At 31.7% G+C, this 12,008-nt stretch overlaps 1 protein-coding gene across 4 annotated transcripts; it reads right to left on the bottom strand.

Moving 5' to 3' along the window:
* Positions 1-257: 257 nt before the first annotated feature.
* On the bottom strand, positions 258-11,838 carry LOC139487510 (L-xylulose reductase-like). Of its 4 annotated transcripts, none has more exons than XM_071272366.1 (9): positions 11,738-11,838; positions 10,991-11,143; positions 9,896-9,993; positions 8,946-9,100; positions 8,443-8,485; positions 6,130-6,294; positions 1,197-1,305; positions 440-532; positions 258-378 (listed from the first exon to the last, which is right to left on the bottom strand). In XM_071272366.1, the coding sequence occupies exons 2-9, from the start codon at positions 11,040-11,042 to the stop codon at positions 368-370; spliced, it is 726 nt and encodes a 241-aa protein (XP_071128467.1). In that variant the 5' UTR covers positions 11,043-11,143; positions 11,738-11,838; the 3' UTR covers positions 258-367. The 4 variants fall into 4 exon arrangements, with proteins under 4 accessions (XP_071128467.1, XP_071128468.1, XP_071128465.1 ...); XM_071272367.1 differs by lacking the exon at positions 11,738-11,838 and adding an exon at positions 11,508-11,529; XM_071272364.1 differs by having other exon boundaries at positions 258-532.
* Positions 11,839-12,008: the final 170 nt, after the last annotated feature.

Genomic DNA, 12,008 nt, shown 5'->3' with positions numbered 1-12,008 from the left:
TAAGTTTAAACTCTAAGAGGTTTAGGGCACATACATGTTGAAAAAATGCCACACAGCCCTATACTTTGAACCTTGAATAAAATAGTAGTGCCTTATAAACTTTCCGTTCTGGTATATTATTTTTCATGACACTTCATAGTAAAAGTGTCACAGTTTTAGTCGCAAAGGGAGTTCCTATAGAAAATTTAATTGTATATCTTAACAGAATTGAAACCGATATATGTATCTATTTATATATTTTTTCATTACAGAATAACTGGATTTCAATTAATTTTATTTGTGATTAAGATTTAGCATTACAGGATCTATGTATGTGACATGTTAATTTGAAGCATTAATTTGATACGTGAATACACGTGATCAGTAGTCAATGTACACCTCATCCTCCATCAGCATAATCAACTCGGAGACATTCATGTAATCAGTAGTCAATGTACACCTAATCCGCCATCAAGTCGGAGACATTCACCAGAAATCATTCCACTCTGGTCACTCAGTAAAAACACTACGGCATTAACTACGTCTTCTATCTCTGAAAAAAAGTTATTAAACACGACATTAATACAGAAAAAGTGGACAAAAAGACAGTGGTTTGATCTTAGGTACAATATATTTGGTACATAATGCGTTTTTGACGGGTTATGATATTGTTACACTTATGTCTTTGTGTGTGAATCTATTGGTAATTCAATCTTGGAAATATAATTTTTATATTCGGTGTAGTTGATTTATAAATCGGTTCTTTATTTTTGTTCTTTGTCCTGATGTTACATCATTGTCCGATGTAAGTTTAAGTTAAGTTAGGATAAGTTTATTATTGTTAAACCCTTGACCATTCTTAATATCGGTCCATTTAGAATTCAGCAACTTAAATGTTGCATTTGGTTCCCGTTTTTGTTTCTTCTTTTTTTAAAGTTAATATGGCCGGTTTATTTTCGGATAAATTGTTTCATTTTTTAATTAGTTTTGCCATGCTAGAGCCATTGATGGCCTTCTTCGCTTTTTGGATTGTGATTATTGATGAAAGCAATACAATGGTGCTGCCGTCGAAACATATGACAGTGTTTCTACAAAGCATAACTGCGTCTCCAGATGATTTCTTTTATGATAAATATTTACTAGAAACTGAATGACATATCTTGTCGTCTTGTACGTTTCGTCTACACCATAGTGGGATTGATCGTATTTATTTTTACCTGGGAATCTTCCCATTGGTGTCAATGCAAGCAGTGGCATTAATTCGTCTTTGTATTTCAGCGTCAAATCCGTCCACACCACAGTAGGATTAACTGAATTCACTCTTATCTTAAGAAACAAACAAAACAGTATATCATAACAAAACAATTTAAATATGCAAGAACTTTAAGACTTTTCTCTTATTTTTGAGTGTAAATTCACATTGCGATAAGACGTGTCACGGTACTTGTCTATCCCAAATTCATGCATTTGGTTTTGATGTTATATTTGTTATTCTCGTGGGATTTTGTCTGATGCTTAATCCGTTTCTGTGTGTGTTACATTGTAGTGTTGTGTCGTTGTTCTCCATATATTTAATGCGTTTCCCTCAGTTTTAGTTTGTTATCCCGATTTTGTTCTTTGTCCATGGATTTATGAGTTTGAACAGCTGTATACTACTGTTGCCTTTATTTGTCGCTTACTAAAATTAATAACTTGCTTATTTAAAAAAACAAGTATTTGTTCCAGTGGCTGAAAACAGAGTCAGGCAATATACATAATATTTTATATGAATACATTTTGTTATTTGAAAGGAGAGACGTTAGCAATCGTTATCAAAGGTACCAGGCTTATAATTTGATACGCCAGACGCGTGTTTCGTCTACACAAGACTCATCAGTTACGCTCAGATCAAAATAAGTACAAAGTTGAAGAGCATTGAGGACCAAAAATTCAAAAACGTTGTGCCAATTACAGCTAAGGTAAATAATGCCTGGGATAAGAAAATCCTTAGAATTTCGAAAAATTCATACTTTTGTAAAAAGGAAATTTATAAAAACGATTATTAAGATATTTGACCTATCTAACACCAAAGGTGTAAAAATGACCATAGCTAGCTGTTAGTTAACGGCGAGTATTCTCAATTCTGTACCTAGAGTTTTTTTTGTTGTTGTTGAGATGTTCAATACCCGGCCACGTCCATTTGTACTTTTGTCCATCTGATGAGTTAAGCCTTTTTTCAATTAATTTGTATAGTTCGTTTTTATTATATACTGTTATACCACTGTCCAAGATTAGGACATCAATAAGCCGTTAGTTTTCTCGTTTGAAATGTTTTACATTGTAATATCGGGGCATTTTATAGCTGACTATGCGGTATGGGCATTGCTCATTGTATAAAGCCGTAAGGTTACCTATAGTTAATAATTTCTGTGTTATTTTAGTCAATTGTGGAGAGTTGTCTCATTGGCAATCATACCACATCTTCTTTTTTTATATATATTTGATATCCATGTCAACATCGAAGTGCTGACTACGAGGCTGGTGATACCCTAGGGGACGAAACAGCAGTGGCATCCAACCAGTGGTGTTAATAGTATCAAAGGTACCAGGCTTATTATCAAAGACGCAAGACGCCCGATTTTTCTACACAAGACTCACACCAAGTGACAATATAAAATTGTGAGTCAAAGAATAATGATAATAATAATACTTTACTAGTATTCCAAAGCCATACAGCTTATGTAATATACATTCTTTTTTAAATTAAAAAAAACAACCCAGATAAGACTATACTCAATAGGAAATAAGAGGAAACAATATTTCACTCATAACTACACAGATAACACCATGAACCAAAGCATTTTAGACGATTTTTATTCCACCCAACATTATACACAGATTTGAACAAAAGGAAAATAGACGATCAACAATATTTCACAAACAAAACACTGATAACACCATGACCAAAAGGAAATAGGAATAACATTTTAAACACACTACTTTCCAGACTCAAGATTATGCAACACATTTCTTCATCAAAATCCGATTGAACTCAGATGTTTCAGATAAACAAATCAAACAAAGTCCATGCGTGAGCAGAACGATTAATACCCTTTTCTTTAATGACTAATTCATCAGTATAAATGAGCTATATCAACATTATGAGGTCCTAGTTCTAATGCCATACATTTAGTTAACATATCAACAGCTGATTGAGTTACCTACATTATGGGGTCCTAGTTCTAATGCCATACATTTAGTTAACATAACAATAGCTGATTTTGTTACCTACATTATGAGGTCCTAGTTCTAATGCCATACACTTAGTTAACATATCAATAGCTGATTGAGTTACCTACATTATGGGGTCCTAGTTCTAATGCCATACATTTAGTTAACATATCAACAGCTGATTTTGTTACCAACATTATGAGGTCCTAGTTCTAATGCCATACATTTAGTTAACATATCAACAGCTGATTGAGTTACCTACATTATGGGGTCCTAGTTCTAATGCCATACATTTAGTTAACATAACAATAGCTGATTTTGTTACCTACATTATGAGGTCCTAGTTCTAATGCCATACATTTAGTTAACATATCAATAGCTGATTGAGTTACCTACATTATGGGGTCCTAGTTCTAATGCCATACATTTAGTTAACATATCAACAGCTGATTTTGTTACCAACATTATGAGGTCCTAGTTCTAATGCCATACATTTAGTTAACATATCAACAGCTGATTGAGTTACCTACATTATTGGGTCCTAGTTCTAATGCCATACATTTAGTTAACATAACAATAGCTGATTTTGTTACCTACATTATGAGGTCCTAGTTCTAATGCCATACATTTAGTTAACATATCAATAGCTGATTGAGTTACCTACATTATGGGGTCCTAGTTCTAATGCCATACATTTAGTTAACATATCAACAGCTGATTTTGTTACCAACATTATGAGGTCCTAGTTCTAATGCCATACATTTAGTTAACATATCAACAGCTGATTTTGTTACCTACATTATGGGGTCCTAGTTCTAATGCCATACATTTAGTTAACATATCAATAGCTGATTGAGTTACCTACATTATGGGGTCCTAGTTCTAATGCCATACATTTAGTTAACATATCAATAGCTGATTGAGTTACCTACATTATGGGGTCCTAGTTCTAATGCCATACATTTAGTTAACATATCAACAGCTGATTTTGTTACCAACATTATGGGGTCCTAGTTCTAATGCCATACATTTAGTTAACATATCAACAGCTGATTTTGTTACCAACATTATGAGGTCCTAGTTCTAATGCCATACATTTAGTTAACATATCAATAGCTGATTTTGTTACCAACATTATGGGGTCCTAGTTCTAATGCCATACATTTAGTTAACATATCAACAGCTGATTTTGTTACCAACATTATGAGGTCCTAGTTCTAATGCCATACATTTAGTTAACATATCAATAGCTGATTTTGTTACCAACATTATGAGGTCCTAGTTCTAATGCCATACATTTAGTTAACATATCAATAGCTGATTTTGTTACCAACATTATGAGGTCCTAGTTCTAATGCCATACATTTAGTTAACATAACAATAGCTGATTTTGTTACCAACATTATGAGGTCCTAGTTCTAATGCCATACATTTAGTTAACATAACAATAGCTGATTGTGTTGCTTACATTATGAGGTCCTAGTTCTAATGACATACATTTAGTTAACATAACAATAGCTGATTGTGTTGCTTACATTATGAGGTCCTAGTTCTAATGACATACATTTAGTTAACATAACTATAGATGATTTTGTTACTTACATTATGAGGTCCTAGTTCTAATGCCATACATTTAGTTAACATAACAATAGCTGATTGTGTTGCTTACATTATGAGGTCCTAGTTCTAATGACATACATTTAGTTAACATAACTATAGATGATTTTGTTACCTACATTATGAGGTCCTAGTTCTAATGACATACATTTAGTTAACATATCAATAGCTGATTTTGTTACTTACATTATGAGGTCCTAGTTCTAATGCCATACATTTAGTTAACATAACAATAGGTGATTTGTTACTTACATTATGAGGTCCTAGTTCTAATGACATACATTTAGTTAACATAACTATAGATGATTTTGTTACCTACATTATGAGGTCCTAGTTCTAATGACATACATTTAGTTAACATATCAATAGCTGATTTTGTTACTTACATTATGAGGTCCTAGTTCTAATGCCATACATTTAGTTAACATAACAATAGGTGATTTGTTACTTACATTATGAGGTCCTAGTTCTAATGACATACATTTAGTTAACATAACAATAGCTGATTTTGTTACTTACATTATGAGGTCCTAGTTCTAATGACATACATTTAGTTAACATAACTATAGATGATTTTGTTAACTTCATTATGAGGTCCTAGTTCTAATGCCATACATTTAGTTAACATAACAATAGCTGATTTTGTTACTTACATTATGAGGTCCTAGTTCTAATGACATACATTTAGTTAACATAACTATAGATGATTTTGTTAACTTCATTATGAGGTCCTAGTTCTAATGCCATACATTTAGTTAACATATCAACAGCTGATTGTGTTACCTACATTATGAGGTCCTAGTTCTAATGCCATACATTTAGTTAACATAACAATAGCTGATTTTGTTACTTACATTATGAGGTCCTAGTTCTAATGACATACATTTAGTTAACATAACTATAGATGATTTTGTTAACTTCATTATGAGGTCCTAGTTCTAATGCCATACATTTAGTTAACATAACAATAGCTGATTTTGTTACTTACATTATGAGGTCCTAGTTCTAATGACATACATTTAGTTAACATAACTATAGATGATTTTGTTAACTTCATTATAAGGTCCTAGTTCTAATGCCATACATTTAGTTAACATATCAACAGCTGATTGTGTTATCTACATTATGAGGTCCTAGTTCTAATGCCATATATTTAGTTAACATAACAATAGCTGATTTTGTTACTTACATTATGAGGTCCTAGTTCTAATGACATACATTTAGTTAACATAACTATAGATGATTTTGTTAACTTCATTATGAGGTCCTAGTTCTAATGCCATACATTTAGTTAACATATCAACAGCTGATTGTGTTACCTACATTATGAGGTCCTAGTTCTAATGCCATACATTTAGTTAACATATCAATAGCTGATTTTGTTGTAGAATAGACACATCCGTCAGCTATTGCCTTTTCAGACATGATACTGGACAAGTTAACTATACTTCCACCTTTTCCACTGTCTATCATTTTCTTAGCAATAACCTACAATGATCATAATATTCCATCTAAAAATAGATCGTCTGCTTTCAAACATTAAATTTTAAAATCTGTGTAAATTCAACTTCGTGATGTCTTCGTAATTTTTATTGGTAACAAAAAGTGGTATGAAAACTTCCATGATGACAAACTGATTACATTTTACATATTTTAACTAGTTGCACAAATCATTAACATACTCTATATTTGTAAACCATCAGTCATGAGGTAACAAATCTTATCAGTTACATAAATGCTTTCTGTTTAACAAACTAATCATATTAATCGCCGTTGTAAGTCCAGTGCTTGTCTTTTACAAAATCTTAAAACATCAGGCTTTGAATAATTGACTTTCCAGTATAACTTTTTTTTGAAAGAAGTAGATAAACTATTAAGTTACTTTTGTAACAACCGACAGGACTTTAACAAAACAGACTAATTTTGTGGTACTTGTGGAACTTTTGTTTCTATGATCTTCAACTTTGTTCTTGTTTTGGCTTTCGAACTTGTTTGATCTGAGCGTCACTGAGTAGTCTTGTGTAGACGAAACGCACTTCTGCCGTATTAAATTATACACCTGGTACCATTTGATAGCTATTATTTGTGTGTTTCTCTGTCCTAGATGTTCTCCCATTTATATGTATTGTAGTCCCGTCATGTAATGTCATTATTGCCATAAAAGCGGGCAGTTCTGCTAGCCACAAAACCAGGTTCAACCCACCAGTTTCTTTTCATTAAAAAGTCCTCTACCAAGTCAGAAAAATGGCCATTGTTATATTTTTGTTTGTTTCTGTGTGTGTTACATTTTAGTGTTGTGTTTCCGATGTGTCGTTGTTCTCCTCTTATATTTGATGTGTTTCTCTTTGTTTTAGTTTGTAGCCCGGATTTGTTTTTACAGTGGTATTCTACTGTTGCCTTTATCTACTACGTTTTTTGGGTCATTCCAATTGTTATTTTATAGTGTGTCTTTCTATGTTGTGAGGTTATACTATTGTTTCAGAAAAGGAAGAAGATTTGGTACCATCAAAACGTTTAATCTCGCTGCAATTGTTTGCACCTGTCCTAAGTCAGGAATCTGACGCTTAGTGGTTGTCGTCTGTTTATGTGGTTTATAAGTGTTTCTTGATTTTTCGTATTTATATAGATTATAATTTGACCGCTGGTTTTCCCGTTTGAATGGTTTTACACAAGTAATTGTTGGGTCCTTTTTAGCTTGCTGTTCGTTGTGAGCCAAAGTTCCTTGTTGAAGGCCGTACCTATAATAATTTACCTTAATCATTTGTTAATTGGACGGAGAGCTGTCTCATTGGCACTCATATCACATTTTTCCTATATTTATAAACCCCACCAGGCAAATTTTAAATTAAACAAAATATTTTGATATCAATTACAAAACTAAATTGATATATATAACTTTTGGACTATTTTGAATCTCGGTCTATTTCTGAAATTTATTCCTTCTACTTTTAATTTTTTAACCCTGTATGCTAACATTGTCTATTTGAAATTAAAATTGTTTGTATGTACATTGAACGACAAATATATGTGACGTATATAATTTTCTGACGTCAGACACGCGAATCAATGAATGTGTTTGTAAATAAATGTTTTTGTGTTCTGTTAAATTGTTCCTTTTAAAATTGTTACACGATGATGACTGCTGTACCCATATTTTGACTATTTTATTTATTGTGTCTGTTTAGTTAACGCATTATTGTAAATATAACGAAATGTGATGAGGCTTTCATCAAAGTGAGAGGGTTAGTACTATACAACCAGGTTTAATCCACCATTTTCTACATTTGAAAATGCCTGTACCAAGTCAGGAATATGACAGTTCTTGTCCTTCCGTTTTTTATGTGTTTTGACATTTGATTTTGCCATGTGATTATGGACTTTCCGAATTGATTTTCCTCTGAGTTCATTATTTTTGTGATTTTACTTTTTTTTGATAAATGTATCATTCAAACCATTGACACTGCTGAAGCATGTGGAAAGTCATATAAAATAAACGAGCTTTTTTTGAAATTTTAGAATTTTCTCAAATTAAGGTTAAATCTAAAACGTACGAAAGAATAGATAATATATTCAGCAATTAGAGAAATTTTCATTTTATGGCAAATATGGATCTTAATTGTTCTCTGTTAAATTTACCTGAGACACGTTGAAAGTTCCTTTAAAGTTGACGTCAAATATCCTGTAATCAAAATTAGAAAAGTAGGATCGGATAATTATAAAATTTCAATGGGATTTAGTTTATACTAGGCATATAGTACGATACATGGGGTAACTCGCCACCATAAGAACTATTCAAGCTAATTCATCTTTCCATCGACAAGTCATAAATCGACTGAGAGAAAACAAATCCGGGTTACAAATTACAATTGAGGGAAACACATCAAACTTTAAGAAGAAAACAACGTAACAACAGAAACATCAAAGCAAAATTAAAAAGCAGACGACAAAGCAACACACAGAAACGAACTACGTCATTCATGTCATCTTATTCATGTTATAATAACAGTGTTTCGATTCCAAAACTTTAAACCGTTAATTTCCTCAACCTTGAGTCGTCATCGTATTTTAAAAAGTGCTTTGAAATACTAGAATAAAACTAGCATCTATAATAGTATGTGAACTTTAGTTCAATATCTTACATGTCAATGTTTTCTTTTGGAGTATCGATGAATGATGACTTCCCAGATACACCAGCATTGTTGACCAGTAAGTCTATGTGTCCGATTTTACTGACTTCCTCTCTGGTTTTATCCCAATCTAGTAGGTCTACGTTGATAACTTTGATGTCTGGTACCTAAAACAATGAACAGCAGTAGTATTAACCATAAGGTTTATGTGTCCAATCTAATTAGGTTCCTGTCTGGTTTTATTCCAGTCTTTCGGACCTATGTGTTAATACGTTGATGTTTTGTACCTAAATAAAGATATCATTAGTATACCGCTGTTAAATAGTCAAAATTCATGATTAAGCAAACCACAATACATCCAAAACTGATGAAAACACCTTGACTATGAGAGATAACCAACGGAATTATAGAAACTCTAAGCTACAACAAAAGTAAACTCCAACCTGCATAGGAACGGACTGTTTGATAAAAACTACCATATTCTTGACTTGGTACAGGACAGTTTGAGATTGGATGGTGGCTCGAACCTGATTGTATGGCTAGCCAAACTTCCCGCTTGTATGGCATCGTTAAAAAATAAAACAAAAATGACGATATTACATGAAAGGAATACAGACCAAATAAACGCAAGAGATTGTTCGTATATTGATTGCTATGAAATAACACTGATTTCCGATAGATATTCTTATTTAATAGAATTGATCCGTTTTGTTTATAAGATGTACAAGACGATTTATTAGATGGGCTGGTTTTCTTCTAATTTCTGTATTTCCAAACGACTGATTAATACAACTTTTCGAAATATTTTGGATGTTTTTTTGTCGTTTGGGGTATTAGGAAAATTCTGTTTTTTAAGTATAAAAACAAACAAGTTAAGAAAATTTATTCATATACGTTATCTACTGATATTAAGTTAACTCTGATTCTATTTCTAATAACCTGTCTTTTATCTATCTAATTACCTCCGATTTTAAACTATCTAAATCAGCCTGTGTTCTACTAAGTGCAAATGTTTCTGCTCCACATTCTGCTAACTTTTTCACAATAGCTCGACCAAATCCTATAATTTATATCGCAGTAGAATATATCATATCTATTTGTAAGTTCTTACTGAAGTGGTAATAATTTCAAAACATCAAATTTCAAATTTGTGGATAAAAAATTTATCATAGCAACTCAAAAATCATGTGTCCTGTTAACTAATGATAAAACACATGGTAATTTTAGATCCTAGAATTTGTTCAGTTCTTTACATTAATTTGACCGAGTGGTAAAGTTATAGATCATAGATTTGGTTCAATACTTTGAGTAAAATAATTATAATTTCGTCATTCCTTATTTCTTTGATTCTATTTTCGGACTTAACCTGTCCTCAGTCTTATTGAATAAATATAGATGGATATAGTTACATTAAGTTAGTTTATAATTTTCCATCATCGCGACAATTTATATTCGGGTTATTTTTATACTCGCGAAACACTCGAAAATAAATTGCTCTCGAATATTAGTTGCTTTACAGTATACTATTGATACTTATATTTTGGCATTGAAGAAGGTCATCACATTACCAAACTGTTTATGGCGTCTTTAAAACTATATCATTTGCCGGATTGATACTTTTGACCGGAAAACACGATTAGTTTATCAGTTGAAAATTAAACAGTCGCAAGCATGATTATCTCCGGCACATTGTCTTTGTCCATTGCAAGTCAGGAGTGTGAAATTTAGTGATTGTTGTTTGTTTTGTATATATATAAATATATGTTTCTTTTGTTGTTCTGTTCATAAATCAGGCTGTTTGTTTAGCATGGCAGGGAAGAGCTTTAAGTTTATACTGTCATGTGAGTGTTGTTCATTATTAAAAAAAATAACGATGACTTAACTTGCTACCCATCCCAAATATATATTAAAATACACAAAAACAGCAGCGGAACTAAATAAAAGATACAGCAAATGTTTTTGTTAGGAGAAACCTGTATATAATTATTACATTGTATTACTTTATACGTTTTATTTCCGATTTATAGCATCATCAATAAAGTTCAAAATACACTTACCTTTCCCAGCACCGGTAACAAGAGCTCTCTTTCCATCAAATTTCATCGCCATGTTCTAGTATTAATGTATACTGTTTCACACGTTTTTAACTACAGGAAAGGGATGACCTCAACACACTGTCTGTTCACCTCAAGGCAACCTATCACTTTTATCTACATATAGGGTTAAATAAATGTATGCTTTGTTGTCTGACGATTTAATAACAAGTACAATAATTGTCCTGCTAAGTGCGTACTTCATATTAACTGATTGACGCTTATACAAAAATCATTTGTGAAAAGGGTCTTCTTTCTTAAAACTGTTTAAATCGACACGTTTATTTTTATCATCGCCTTAAATAGTTTTATCTGGACAAATGTAAAGACAACGGCGATGTGATAAAATAAATTGCCCATTGAAATTGTAGTATTATTTTAATTTAAATCTTCATACAAAATGAATGAACAAATGAATAAATAAAAATTGATTATAAACAGAACATTATCTATATATTATAATTATGCATATAATTATTACCGTGTCGAATACGGATATAACGTTCGTGATACACACATGTAAATTGTTTTGGCAAACTTTTTTTTTATAATTACCACAATCGGAAAACAACGTGTATTTTTGTCGCCTACTAATTAACTACAAAACGTTTATTTTATCTTAAAATTTATAAGATAAGATCATTGCAAGTCTTTATTCTTGATATCTTTTATATTCTAGCGAAATCAAATTAAATTAGTTCTACTACTTACAATTTGGATAAATCAGTCCTTTCGCACTTTAATCATTCTTTAGATTAACATGGTCATGGGTGTCTTTACTGATATAGTCTTTCATGAAAATCTTTAATAATAACATTTTGTTGTAATTTAATTCTGAGATGTGCATACTACATTTAAATCATAGGTTAATGTGTCACTGGATGGTCATTGCATTGATGCATGTCTTAAATTCCTTTTAATCTATATTAATATGCAATCCTTTGGGACCATTTCTTCACTTGTTCACCCTTCTTTTATGATG

The sequence above is a fragment of the Mytilus edulis genome, chromosome 9 (genome assembly GCF_963676685.1).
Source record: "Mytilus edulis chromosome 9, xbMytEdul2.2, whole genome shotgun sequence".
NCBI classification, from domain to species: domain Eukaryota; kingdom Metazoa; phylum Mollusca; class Bivalvia; order Mytilida; family Mytilidae; genus Mytilus; species Mytilus edulis.
The sequence above is the reverse complement of the archived record's forward strand: the minus strand, read 5'-3'. Positions and strand labels throughout refer to the sequence as shown.

Excerpts from the sequence above, each read along its gene's own strand:
- LOC139487510 (XM_071272364.1), bottom strand. The coding sequence starts at position 11,042 with ATGGCGATGAAATTTGATGGAAAGAGAGCTCTTGTTACCGGTGCTGGG. Across the intron at positions 6,295-8,442 it reads GAACTTTCAACGTGTCTCAG|GTTATTGCTAAGAAAATGAT; the intron begins GTAAATTTAACA and ends TGATCATTGTAG. Across the intron at positions 1,306-6,129 it reads TAGAACTAGGACCTCATAAT|ATAAGAGTGAATTCAGTTAA; the intron begins GTAGGTAACACA and ends TTGTTTCTTAAG.